Source organism: Gymnodraco acuticeps, unplaced genomic scaffold (assembly GCF_902827175.1).
Source record: "Gymnodraco acuticeps unplaced genomic scaffold, fGymAcu1.1, whole genome shotgun sequence".
NCBI lineage: Eukaryota > Metazoa > Chordata > Actinopteri > Perciformes > Bathydraconidae > Gymnodraco > Gymnodraco acuticeps.
In genome coordinates, this window is record NW_022992150.1 from 58,458 (window position 1) to 72,745 (window position 14,288).

Consider the following 14,288-nt stretch of genomic DNA (forward strand, 5'->3'; position numbering starts at 1 on the left):
TATGCCGCAACCAATTTGGGGAAGTCTGTACATAATGTCATTTAATTTCCTCCAATACATTAAGTTTTTGAGGCATTTGACCAAAATCACTGTGTGAAAAGTGCTGGTGGTGCTGCGGTGGGATTCATCCTCTGGGATCATGAATGTCTCATCAATAACCATGAAATAGTTGCTGAGATATTTCAGTCTGGATCAAGGAGGTGGACAGACTTTGCTAAAGCTACGCTGCAGGCTAATGCATGTATCAACCCATCTGGTGGCTAACTTGGGTGCAAACAAACTCAGAAACAACGCTACTTGAAAGTGTGATGCTCACACACTAAACTTTTTTGTCACTTTACTTGTACATTGACATTTGTGATCTTCTCCCACCCCAGCAGTGAGAATATCATCATCTCTCTCACCCTTACAGCTCAGCTTGTGGGATTAATATCTTCCCACTTGTTCCTCACAACAGATGGCAGCAGACTCCTCCCTAATCCTCCCTATGCCACAACTCCCTCGTCTCCTATGTGGAATCCTCTGATCTACCAGATCTGACCTTGCAGGCTAGGCTAAAGAAATAGATAAAGAACACACCACACTGATTATTTCCCCCACTATGCTGTCCTATCTGTCTGACCTTGGTAGTCCCAGTATTGCTACAAACCCAGCAGGTCATGCTCTGGGCTTGCTGCTACTTTTAACACCAAGATGTAGCATATGGCATGTTCATGTAGAAGTTATCTGGTTTTGAGTGATGTTGACAGAAGCATAACCTCAATGAAAAGCCCTGCAGCCTCAATAGGAAGGAGACAGGAGTGATGAGATGAAGAGGGTGAAGCATATAGAGAAAGAAGTTGACAAAGCATGAAGAGTGTGTCTCTAGTTAGGACATCAAACACACACTCGGCACACTGTGCAGAGACAATTTTACTTCTGAAGAGAGGAAGGTTGGTGAAGAAAAAACAACGGCTGTGTTTGAAATCGCAATATTATGTACTGCATACACACATAGTCACACATAGTCACACATAGTCACACATAGTCACACATAGTGACGTACTACATACTGCATACAAAATATAGTTCTGTTTTGTGTCCGTAATTCCGTATATAGTAAAGTATGCAGCTACAAATGTGTCTCTTCAGGGATGGAAAGGAACCCCAGGGCAAAGATGGGAGGAATATTTTACTATCCACCAATAGTGTAATATAGGCTTATAAGTACATTTAAACTTCAGAATGTTCCCACTTTTTGATAAGTTTAATGTTGGTAGTGTAGGCTACAGCTGAATCCCATTACTTACATTTACAAATCGGTTATCTTTTAAACCCATAAATACTATCATTTGCATGAATAGTATGCAAGAATGCAATTTCAATCACAGTCAGAGTAAGTGTGAAGAAACTAGAAGGAGAGTGTGTAAGGATTTGAGCGGGGCACAGGCCTGATGGCTAGTTAGGAGAGGATGAGCAACAAAACCCCTAATTGGCTGAGCACCACTAGGCAGAGCAGGGATTCAAAGCACCAGCGAAATAAACCTCACTGCCCAATGACAGCCATCCAGAGCACTGCAAATCACCCACGCACAGATACATACATACACACACAAACACCGCATCACTCGATGTGATGGATATTGTTGAATAACATTATTATTGTTAATTTAAACTTGGGCTCGAAAACAAGTTGTCTAAAAAAAAAAAACGAACCAATTAGGGAGAGAAGTAAACAAGTGTAGGCAGTGTGGTTGTGACACAGTTATTGATAATTTTTATTTTAATAAGGTTTGGAAGTCTTTTGTAAAACACTGTGTGAGTCGATATGGAACAGATGACACTTCAGATTAAGGGAGAACATCAAACCATTACAAATTCAAAGAGCTGAGAAATCGAACATCGAAAAACAAGGTGAGAGATGAGAGGAGCTGCCAAAGAAGCAGCTTTTGTGATTTATAAATAATCTTTGCCCTGGGTTTTGCCTCCCAGGCTTGACCCCTTTGATGAGTGAAGGTTGTAGCTGCAGCCGTAGAGGAAACAGGCCATCAGGGTACTCAGGGTAAACTCATCTGCGCATTTTGTTAAAAATCTATATAGTTCTTGAAAAAGATGTCAGAATTAAACATCAAACCAATGTTAAATATTAGATACGGCAGTAGAGTACAGTGCTCTATGTAGTGAATATGCACATTAAATATTTATATATCCAGTATGTGATTTCCAGCAATAGTTAGTGTTACGAAAATTCAGGAAATTGAACAGCATTAGATTTTTCTTGTTAATCCACTTTTCATTTGGAAAAAAATGCCAGAAATTGTGTTTATACATCTACATGCAGGTTTGTTTTTGCCAACGACTAGTCCCTGTAGGGCTGAGAGTGAAGCAAAATGCCAAAAAGAGCAATTAACAATATTTGGAAGTATCTAGTGGTCCCCGTGCTTAGTCATTAAAGATAAAACAACTAATTCCCCAGCCTGTCTCTAATCTCTCAAGTGTTGCCATGCTCCAATATGCTGAAGACATCTGCCCAGCTCCTGGTCCACACAGCCTCTCTGTTAGGCAGATGAGTGAGTGTCTCCGTGCTGGACAGTGGCCTGCTGAGGAGAGAGGCTCCCTAACAGTCACTGTCCCTGGGACGTGGCAGTGATGGACTACGGTCAGTCTGCAGCACAAAGTAGTGCCGCAAATTCATATCCCTACTCAGAGTCAGACAGCCACTCTGCCCCCGGAGGCCTGGATATATTTATATTGCTGCAGAGAGTTATAGTGTGTTATCCTGGGAGGAGGTGGGTGGAGGTCGGATTGATTACTCTTCAGTGGGAGGGTGGGGCTACATTGAGTAGATTTATGGTTGTCATATTGAGATAAAGTATGACTGGCCAGGAGCTTTAAGTTTAGCTGATCAATTCTGAGATCCTCGAGGAAAAGCCTTGATGTTTTAGGTGCATCAAGTCAATACGTTTTTGATGAGAACGAAAGGATTTTCTGTTTGCTATTGAAGATATGTCAGGCATTTGATCAGATATTGAATATCTACTGAAGTCCAGAGTGAGCTTCCCATGATCCTGCTGGGTTCGGACAGTCTATGTGTATAAACCTGATAGGCTTTACGCACTGCTCCTTCTCTCGGCCCGTGTTCACATCCATTGTGCAGGAAATCAATGTGGGACATCAGTAAACAGAGTTAGGAGCTAGCTCATCTGCTTACTGCCGGCTGTTTACTGCTAGTGTGTTAGAGTATTAAGCTACAGCTAAAGGGCCTTAGCCTGTCAATATTAATATGCCCAGTGGAAGAGATCTGAATAAAACCTCCCAGCCAAGCACAACCAGACACATTGGAGGCAGCTCTATATTTGAGAATGTGATGGAGCATTCTTTCCTTTAGTAAATCCACGCACATGTACTCTCTTTATATATTCATCTATTTTGCTTGAAGTCATGTAGCATTGGTTTGTACTTAAATTATGATGAGATTAACTGGTGCAGGTCACACAATAAATATTCTGCATGAATATACAGAAATTGTTTAGGGAGATTAACACCATGGTTGCCCTAGTGGAGACATAAGGTATCACAAAAGTCATTTTGGGCAAAATGTTGTTTTAATATAATCAAAAATGTATTCAAGATATTTCACTAAAACCAAAATGTCAACCTCCAGGTGGCACAGTGGATTTCCTCCTTTAAGGAACAGGATTGGTCAAACAGTCACACAAATGTTCATGGCAGTGATACAAGCTAACCATCAATATGAGATGATACAGCTGGCTGTTTAGGCCCCTCGTTGGGGTTCTCTCTTTATATTACCTATTAATGTGGAGGATTGTAAATCTGCTTATTGCTGCAGGCAGTGAGTATCAGGGGGCCTGAAGCACGGTTTTGCCCTGAGGCCAACCCACGGGTGGATGAAGGCATGTTTCACATAATGCTCCTGAAGTAGGCAATTGCCATGTGAAGTAACAATGGTGGGCAGAGGGACATAGAATACGTCAGAAAGTGTGTGTTTGTGTGTGAAGGCCTCAGGGAGTGTTGAGTGTGTGTGGGATAACAACCTCGTAAATTACAACCTTCTCCAATTTTCCACATCAAGGCCTTTCTGAAGAGGGAAGGTTGCAGAAATTGAGGCAAGCTCTGAAATCCTAAATTGACCTGACTCAGAAGTGCCCTTGAGGGTGAACTAATGCGAAAAAGCAAGACAAATTACGCTCTCGGTATCCTCATAGTTGACTTTCTACTGGAAACAAATATTTAAATGCTCCTTATTACAGTCCTCTACACCTCCCTCCTCCTCTGTGTGGACTGGTTAATGCCAGACACCGGCTGAAGTGCAGAGGATGGAGAAGCATTAGTCTAGTCAGTGAGACAGGAAGCATCAGCATCATTACCACCGTCATTAGTTCACACACAGCGGGTGGCCACACTGCCTCACTAAATCATTCACACATACAGTATGATGCAGGGACTGTTAGGGACTGTTAGGGGACACCACACCTACGTCCTTCTGTGCTGTTTCCCATGGCCTTTGGGAGTATCTATGTGGGATTTGGATGGAGATTATACCCTCAACATTTATTTATGTTACTTTAATTCTCGCCTCACATGGGAACCTTGTCATCTCTCGCAAATTATGTTAGTTTAGTTAAGTGTTTGTGTCTTTGTCTAGTGATTTTTCCCTTTAATTTTGAATAGTAACCTTTCCTCTCGTTTCAGATACTCTGACCTCCCTTCCTTGTGTGTCTCCCACTCCTGTGATTGTCGACCACGCCCCTGATTGTTCCCCCCTGTTCCCCATTACCTGGTGTATTTATTGTCCTCGCCAGTTCGTTTAGTTTCTTGTGACAGTCTACCAGCGTATCATGCCAGAAAGAATCCCAAGCAGAGCTTTGAGCCACGTCTTGTCTAAGTATTCATATATTCATGCTCCTATTGTTTTTTTAAGTGATTTTGTTTTGTTAGTGTTTTTCCTCATTAAGAGTGACTTTGTTTTGATACTGTTTTTCCTCGTTAAGAGTGATTTAGTTTTTGTTTACCACTGTCGTTGAGCTTTGGTTTGAATAAAACCTTTTTAGTTAAAAACCTGTGTGAGTCGTGCATTTGAGTTCAAACCCGTTTATTCAGTCGCAACAAACCTCCAGCATGCACTCAAAGCTAAGGCTCTAATTTTACGCTTCGACGGAAGCGTCAGCCAATCGAATCATATGCCAGTACAAGCTCTAGCCAATCAAACCGCTGCTTGTGTGTCCGGGGCGGGAGATTCAGGTAATTGGTTGTTGGTCGAGCTTCAGACATGCCCGCCGGCAAGTGTCAACGCACGCCGCCGTGTGTAGGGGCCGTTAGAGGTTTTTACCTCCTGCACCTGTAAATTGTTGCACACATTATTGCAACAATAATCAGTGAAATATAAATATAAACTATATTATATTTTAAATATATGTTTTTATATCAGCAACACGGATCATGTGAGCAGACGTGTTTGTGTGTCATACTACCGGACCGATCAAGCTTGCGTTTCTTCTGCTCATTTATGACAGTATGGTGATGATTCTCTCAGGGTTGCAGTGATTCACCATTTTTTAAAAACCCATATTTTATTGACTTATACCGTTATTGCCTGCTGACTCGTCACTCCGGTAACTCAGGGATGAAAGTGATCAAACACTGCTTCAGTATGAAAAAGGAATTTTCAAGAAATCAGCAAAAACAGCCCTATGAATATGTTACAGGCCACATTTGGGCCACTGTGGCTTTAAATACAGTAAATAAATAAAATACTACTTGTATTATCCTTGCCCCATCTTGACAAACTATACTTAACTTGTACTTTAGTGAAAGACCTAAATACATTTCACCAATGCCAAATATAGATAAATACAGAAACAGATATAAGCTTTGGTGTTGCATCCCTATGTTTGGTGTAACGGTGGACATCACAGACAAGAAACCTGATATACAGTTACTTACACTGGTTGTGTGTGTGAGCCCTCTCTGGTGATAACGCCCTCCTTGTCCATCAGCATCTGTCTGAACGTGCTCACTTTCTGCCGGATCTCTTCTTCTGTGTACCTGGGGACGGAGGTAAAGACACAGCAGTTAGTGGAGGCACACATTCATCAGTAATCTGCAGTTTTGACTCCTGAAAGTAACGATGAATGTACGTTGAAGAAGCAGCTTTTAATAACAGCATTGACACTGGCTGAGCTATTGCATGTGAAGAAGCCATTTCATACCAGTTACCACACAGAGTACAACACATAGCAAAGACCTCTCTTGTCCTCTTTCCCAATACAACTCAAAAGGACACCCTCTCCTGACCCCGGCGGGTTTCAAGTTCATGCACAGGCAGCATGTCATGTTTATTCTGTAAGCAAAGCGCTGAGTTGAGAGTAACCGCGGGGCATCGTGAGGAGCTTTCAGCTAGCTGACAGACAGAATACATGGCGACCACTGCAGAGGGACACGAAAGCAATTACTGTCTGTGCTACAATGTAGATGTATTCATATTCTCCGATTGAGAATATCTGGCTTTTTATTTCAGATATATTGTGGCTGTCAGTTGTTGCAACTGACAAGCATCAAAAGTAGTGTTATACTTTCATTTCATTGTGATATTATTTGGCGCTGTAGATAAATGAATAAAACTTTCACAGTAATAATTCATCCAGCCTGTCTGAACAAGTGCGACAGCGACAATGAAGTAGCTGCTGTCCCGTGCCATTCTTCAGACAGGGGATACATATATGTGAACTTGACAGCACATGGCCTCTTTAATACAGTCTACATTCCCTGGTGTATTCATACCATCTCCACACTCTGCTCTGGCTGTGGTAATGGCTTGTAATGAGCTCTAGAGACAGAGGAACATGAAGGTGGAAAGGAGGACTGAGGAAGGGAGGGGGAAAGAGAAAGGATTCATAAAGCTGTGAAAGTGTTGCCGGGAGACCGACATCGCAGAGTAAGACTGACTGGAAGACTCAGACATAAAAGTATCAAGTACAACAAGGAGTGACTGGGTTATGGCAGTATGTTGAGATTGAGATTCACTAATTTGCCACAATAAAGAAGAAATGATTGTGAGAGCGATCCAAGGAAATGGAGGTGCTTTAGGTTTTAATTAGTAATTCAGTTTCTGTTGTGTGCACATTCATACGAGGCAAACATGAAGTGCTAACTTGGTATGCATTTAATCGTGCGAATTAGCAAACTGTAAATAAACATTGTATAAAACATGAAATAACATGGTTCAATGGCAAAATTATTCTTCCTGTAAAAATCAAGCCTCCCAACGTCAATAATTATATAGATGCAAGCAGGAAAAACAGCCTGTTGTAGAGCCAGAACATACGCACACACACCCACATCACAAAACTATGTCGGAAATTGCCAGTTGTTGGGCTGGAGGTGGCCAGTTGGAGGATTTTAACATAGTGCACAACCCCTACCCCTGCGGTAGCATTTATCCCTATTTGTGAATAGAGATCTATTTTAGTGCCTGACCCACGCTATGGAAAACAGCTAGAGAACTAAAGTGAACAAAAGTAGGTTGCGACACGTGCCTTTGTCCATGTAGTTCATTTTCCTGTTTATTAGGTAATAACATCTGACATGTGCACTGCACTTGCATTAAGTGCTGGTGCAGAGGAGCTGTCAATCACTCAACGCTGGTTCAGAGACTCACACGTTGCAGCAGATTCCTTTCCCCACTCATAGCAGGATACATTCTATAAATCGGATTGAAAATGAACCTGGGGCTCATTTCAGTGTGGAAATGGCATTAGTTTGAGAAGTGTTTGATATTCCCAGATAACATTTAGCAGCCCATACCATGTTTTCTGAGTTTGGTGCTATCAGCGTAATGGTGGTGCGGAGAATGAGATTAGCAGAAGTGCGATGGAGAGCTGAAATAGCTGGAAGATGGCCCAATAGACAAGAAGGAGCCGGCACCATCAGGTCCTGCTGTACGGCAATCTCTCTGCCCAGCAGCTGTCAACTCAGCACAATGGAGGCCACAAACACACACTTTATATTCATGGCTTTTCATGCACATCGCAGGAGCCATCGATGTACGTTAGCTGACTCTCAGCTGTCTGTTGTGTGTCAAGGAAGGGTGGACAATATGTTAAAATCATGAAAAAGGTTCCTGAATGAACAAACAGACGCTCTAGCTGTAGCACTTTCTTCTTCTCTTTGTGTTGAGGCAATGAGAATGTCGGCACCCGCAGCTAACCCTGTTAACGTTAAATGAGGAAAAGAAGGGTTGCACATTGAAAGGAAGGAGACACGACCTGTTGTATCCCCTTCTTTCCCTGCCTTCCATTGAATTGCTCAAAACTGAAGTTCTGCACAGCTTCTCAGCATGAATCTCGGCAGTGGGTTTTTTTGTCGGTCTAGCTCATCGTGCACAGTGTGAAAGTTATTGCCCAGTAGTGAGGCTGCATCGATAAAGAGTCTGTTCAGAGTCAGGAGAATTCTCCACAGAGCAGCTGAATGTCTGCAGGGAGGAACCGGGTGAATTGTGAGTCATCTACAAAGACAGAATCTTTAGACAAAACAAGTCAGAGGAAAAACATCGCCAAACGTTTGAGTTGCATTCAAGGGAAGTTTGGCAAATATCCATAAAGAGCTCTGAATCAATATGCTTAGTTGGCCACAAATGGATGTTTGTCAGTGTCTATTAGGATGGGCACAGTGAAACAACTCTTCTCTCCTCTGCACTTCTTGCAGCTGTAAAGGTAGCTGCTTTCTGTCTAACACCATCTGTTCTGCCCACACAGTGCAGAGGAGGCGCTGATTGGAACGGTCACTCTCAGCTTGATAACAATTCATTCAAATGACAAATAATGTTAAAGGGATAAATATAATAAAATATGTTATCCTCTGAGCTGTAGTGCCATTTATCAATCTAGATTATTTTGTTGCGAGTTGTCATGTGTTGGAGAGAGGTCTGCTTTCTCTCTAATATAATGGAACTAGATGGCACTTTTGGTTTGTGGGGCCTAAATTGCCCAAGTTAATTTGAAAAAAAGCGATGTCTCTTTTCAAGATAATAATTAGACATTTTTGGAAGTATATTCATAGGTATTATTATTTTAGGCGCAGAAGAATGCTTACACATTCTAAATGCTGCATAGCACCACACTAGTTCACTACATCTGAGCTGATTACTGCAAAAGTATTATTTTACCACAAGCCTTTAACCATGACTTCATGCATTTTTCTTAAGTAGGTGTAGAAAAAAAAATCGGACTATGATTTCTAGAATTTTAAATGTATTGTTTTGCACAAGCAGAGTGCCATTAAACTCCATTACATTGGAGGAAAGGCAGACATCCCTTTGGCCCTTTTCTTCAACAATTGGCAACTCATACAATATAGATTAATAAATAGCACTACAGGTAAGAAGAAAAATATTCCCTCGTGTGTGTGTGTGTGTGTGTGTGTGTGTGTGTGTGTGGTGTGTGTGTGTGTGTGTGTGTGTGTGTGTGTGTGTGTGTGTGTGTGTGTGTGTGTATGTGTGTGAGGTGGGACTATTCAGAGGTCGGAGTAAGCCAAGTGGAATCCAATGAAAACCATTTAGCCCAGACCCTCAGCCTACAGCGTGAAGAGTCCCAGTGATTTGGGCAGAGACAGACAGGGTACATCGATCAGAGGGAGGGGGGGCCACCCTAACCATGAAAAATCACCACCATTAAAGAAGTTGATTAATTAAAAAGCTTTGAGCACCCACTGATTCCCCCCATTAACTCACGATCCAGCAAAATGAATAGTTACTGATAGTCATTGATTTGAAGAGGAGGTACCTGTGTGTGTGTGTGTGTGTGTGTGTGTGTGTGTGTGTGTGTGTGTGGTGTGTGTGTGTGTGTGTGTGTGTGTGTGTGTGTGTGTGTGTTTGTGTGTTCTCCCTCTGGCTGCCAGAGATGTTTCTGCGCTTCATGTCTGAAGAGCCTTATTTCACAAGTCGTCCCCAGGCGCTGCGGTACACCTATGAAACTCTGCAGCCATCAATCCTGCTGCAAAGAGTAAAGAGGCAAAGGGATGCCAATGTAGTTAGCAAGATTGAATGGCGCTGGTAACGTGGGAAGGCGAACCCGAACCTCCACATTTCTATTTCAGTTTAGAATGACCCACCGATTTAGAGCGAAATAGCTTAACTCTCAAGTGGAGTGGCTTTTTTAATTGATGCTCTCTACAGCCATAGATTGTGTGGTTAGATAACAGGCACTACAAAGACTAGGCAGAAAGAGAGCGAGGAAAGAGTATACATTTCTCTCACTATATAAAGCTGCCCTTTACACCTCGCCAACAGTAAGCAGATCAATGGTAGGAGCAGCACAAGCCGCCATTGACCCTCTTTCTGATTGCTCATCTTCTCTAAGAACTCCTGTAACAACAGCAATTGAGGCTCTTTTGACCAGCATGGACCAACTATATTGGCTTTAGTCCCCCCGGTGACAATATATGAAATAGGTCGTTCTACCCTCCAATTTCCAGTCTAATAGGACACAGGCTTATCATCTTATGACACAGGCTTTGGCTTGCAGGAAAACCTCCATCAGAGCAGAGATAGTTATTTGCTCTGGCTTTGAGGCTTTGAGAGCAGCTCTCTTAATAAGATCCCAGCTAGCCACGTCTCTTGCAATTCAAAACGTTGACTGCAGATGTTATTAAGGCAAAACCACAGCAGTAGCATCCAAAGTGGAGTAATTTAACTTCTGAGTACTACAATAAACCTCAGTATGTTCTGTCTTGGAATGAAATGCTTGTATTCCCTTTTATACCTGTACAAAAAAAATGCTTTGTGTTTGTGTGAGCCTCTCTACTAAGCTTTAAAACTACAGATAGTCATTTTCTTATACACATACATTTTTCTGCTTTGTGAAGCAGGAAAGGCAACATCCTCTCCCTTGTAGTTAAAAAGCCCCTACTGTTGGCAGAACACATTGTGTCACGCATGCAAAACAGAAAGGCCAGGCACACACTTTCCTCTAGCGTGTGTCTGCGTGTGCAGGCATTAGGCAGATGGGGTTCATGTGTACAAAGACAGCCCCACGTAGCCTGCAGATCTGAGTGAGTGGCTCTGTGAAGAGAACTCATTAGAGGAGCTGGAAAAAGCCTCAGACACCACAGGAGTTTAAATCATGTGCAATCCTTATGCTTCAATTAGTTTGGAGAAAAACAGCCCTGAAATATAATCTGGCCCTTTGTATGCAGAGCAGCTTTTGACCTTGAAATCTGTCAGTGAACTGTTTTATCATATCACTTTCTTGATAAAAGACACTACCCACCTTTAGTATTATTGCCGTGAAAGAAACACTTTGTTGTTGACGGAGCTTCAGAAATGTACTGTGCCATCTCCTCAAAGTAGTAGTAATAACGGCATGTCACCCATTGATTCACAAGATACCATTTTAATGCCTCAAGAATCACATCTTGGTTTTTTGCCATCACCATATTGGGTTTTTCAACAAAAAGAGATTCAAAAGGGTTGATCTCAGTACAACCGAACATTAAACAAAATACATTTTCACATCAACTCTTAAAGATGGAATACAATCTTTTAAAAGTTGATAGTTCTAAGACAAAAACACCCAGGCCGGTTAATGCTGTTTAGAGATCTGTCAACCACAAGTTAGCATAGCCCTAAATCATACGATACCATCTTGTCTATTGAGCTCTAAAAGGGGCCATCATTTACAAAATGTACATCACGCTCGATTGCAGAAGACTTAAATTATTTTGGGAAAGTAGTCAATATTCTCATTGACTTTTTTTACAACCAGACTTTGTTGAGTCACCTCCTGCTGGCCATTAGAAAGAATACAACTATAACTAACTTCATTTGCTTCAGGCCGGGAGGACGCTGCTTGAGAGCTCCTATAATGTATGTAACCTGCAGCACATCTAATATACATAAAAGAGCAATGTTCCCAGTGGCAGCAGAGCACTGAGTGCACCCTGACTGGGAGATGCTGCTGGGCCTCGGGTAGCTAAATGAACAGACTGCTTTAATTGCTGAGACCGTCTAATTGGCTCCCACGGTGAGGCCATCACTCATGATAGACTATTTATCCTGGTCTTATCTCTGGAGAAGGGCATGGTTGGATTGGTGGCGTGATAGTAAAGGGAGGAGGGAAGAGTCTGCCATGCTGGCAGAGTTAGAGGAGGAGGCAGGGATCCAACCTGCCCCCCAGCCTAATCCTTCACTCAATCAGGATGGGGGGATCAGAGGTGACGTATAGTCTGAGCCTAGTGGCTTATATCCATAAATAATGAAAACCGACCCCCAGCCACCATTTTAATTGTGTCTAATGCTTGGCATGGCTCTCCGTCCCCATCCCTGTGTTTCATCCCCCTGCTCTATCCCTTAATCCTGCACACATGCATTCACACTCATTTAAAGAGGAACTTTAGAAATTGGAGAGGCAACTGTAGCTGTGCTGAGCCAAGCTGGCAAATGAGATGTTCCTTTTATTATAGCTTAACGAGATGACTTGAGTGTGAGCATGGCTTCAGCGCTCAGCTGAGTGGCCGGCACCCTTGAAATGCGACTGACTGCCAGCGAGCTTGTGCGCTGAGTAGAGCTGGTCAGCGCGGCTGTCTGCTCTCCCTGTGTTCGGCCATCATTAGCCAACCTGCTGCCTGCCTCTACACTGCTCCATTCCACGTCCTGACTCTGTTACATCGTCTCAAACCATGAGAAACCACTCAAAGCCAGGAGATGAGTGGACCCTGACAGATGGCCGAAGCACACCCCCTCCTTTTTTTGTGTCCAGCAATTCCCTTTCAGTCAGATCAATCTGTAGCTCCACCCTGCACTTTTAACACGCCTCACTGCCTGACAAGCATCACGCTTAATATAGGAGGGATGGGTAGCAAACTTAGAGGAAGAATAGGGAAGGATAATCCATCTCTACCTTCTCCAAACCCCCCACATGAGCATTGATTTAATGCATTTGCATACTCTAAAACAATGAATCAGTCTGTTTTGAAAAATGGAGGCCTTTCTTATAGATAAAATACAGATTGATTGGAAAAGGGGAGAAAGAGGGAATGACAGCAAAGTTCCACAGGTCGGAGTTAAACTCATTTACTCATCAACTTCTATACAATCGGACTTTTTGCAATCTGTTTTTGAGTGATGTTAATAAACTGTGACGAGGTATCAGTGTGAAAATGAATATTCTCTGTGCTGACAGAGAATAATTACAGTCTCAGTTGCCTGCAGTCTGCCTGCGAGCTGTGGTTGTTCCGGCAGGAGTTTGTTGGAGGTTGTGGATTATTCACCACAAACACACCAATCTCTTCCTAACTTTGTACTGGATGACAGACATCATGCTAATGGAGCAGACTAAGCTGGGTTGGTCTGTGTTCTCCCCTATCTGTCTCTATGGCAACCTCAATAAGAACCATTACTTGAGGAGGAGGACATTAATATAAAGTTCAAATGTTTGCAGCAACATCAAGGATGAGTAATGTTCCTCAGAGACATAAACCATCTTGTTTATGTTGCTTGCTGATGTATAAATAGACATGTATCACCATGTTTTAACCCTTGAATTATGTGTGTGTGTGTGTGTGTGTGTGTGTACTGTGTGTGTTAAGTAAATGTGTTACATCAGTTCCTCCTGACTGTTCTAATGGGGGCTGCCAGTGTAGTCCAGATATGGGGCCCAGCATAGGAAACTGTCCCTTCTATTTTGTCACAAAAAAAAGAAAAGGTTTTGTTAAGTAATTGAGTTATTATTTTTTCAAGCAGTGTCTTGAACATTTTGCCTTCAGTGACTGTTGTCGTGAGGTAAGTGTAAACTCCTAACACACCATTTCTTCTTTTTTAGGCTCATCAGCACCTGCCTGCTCCTCCACAGGTGCCCAACCAGTAAGGAGGAGCCGCGAGAACAGTGACAAGAACTCGCTCCTTCAGCGGCTTGCTGATTGTGAACATTGCCAATTATGCTGAATGGGGCAGCTGGCCAAGCAGGAAGCACCCGGTCTCTGCCAGAAAGATCCCTGTTGAGTCCTTCAGATAATATGGGACTGCTTCTTATTCTAGGACAGTTACATCCAGGATCACAGCTTCCCTGCACATTCGTTTTATTTGTTTGTATTTCATGTTATTCTTCCCAACACAACATTAACATCATACACGCATTATACAGGGAGGATTTCAAAGGGAATCAAAAGGGACATTATAGTTTATACTGTATGCCAGCTATCACAACTACTCAAAATGCATTCATCCTGATCTCTTCCTATTTAAATATCATGCTGCTAAAGATGGTAAATCAAAGATACCCAGCTGCTGCGCACCC

The 14,288-nt window shown here is 42.6% G+C and overlaps 1 protein-coding gene across 1 annotated transcript in view; it reads right to left on the reverse strand.

Annotated features, from left to right (window-relative positions):
• The window catches only part of srrm3 (serine/arginine repetitive matrix 3), an 89,022-nt gene that overhangs the window by 20,613 nt on the left and 54,121 nt on the right, over window positions 1-14,288 (reverse strand). Inside the window, exon 3 of the mRNA XM_034204123.1 lies at window positions 5,944-6,045. Coding sequence (XP_034060014.1) covers window positions 5,944-6,045 — 102 coding nt within the window. The remainder of the gene's footprint in view (window positions 1-5,943; window positions 6,046-14,288) is intronic.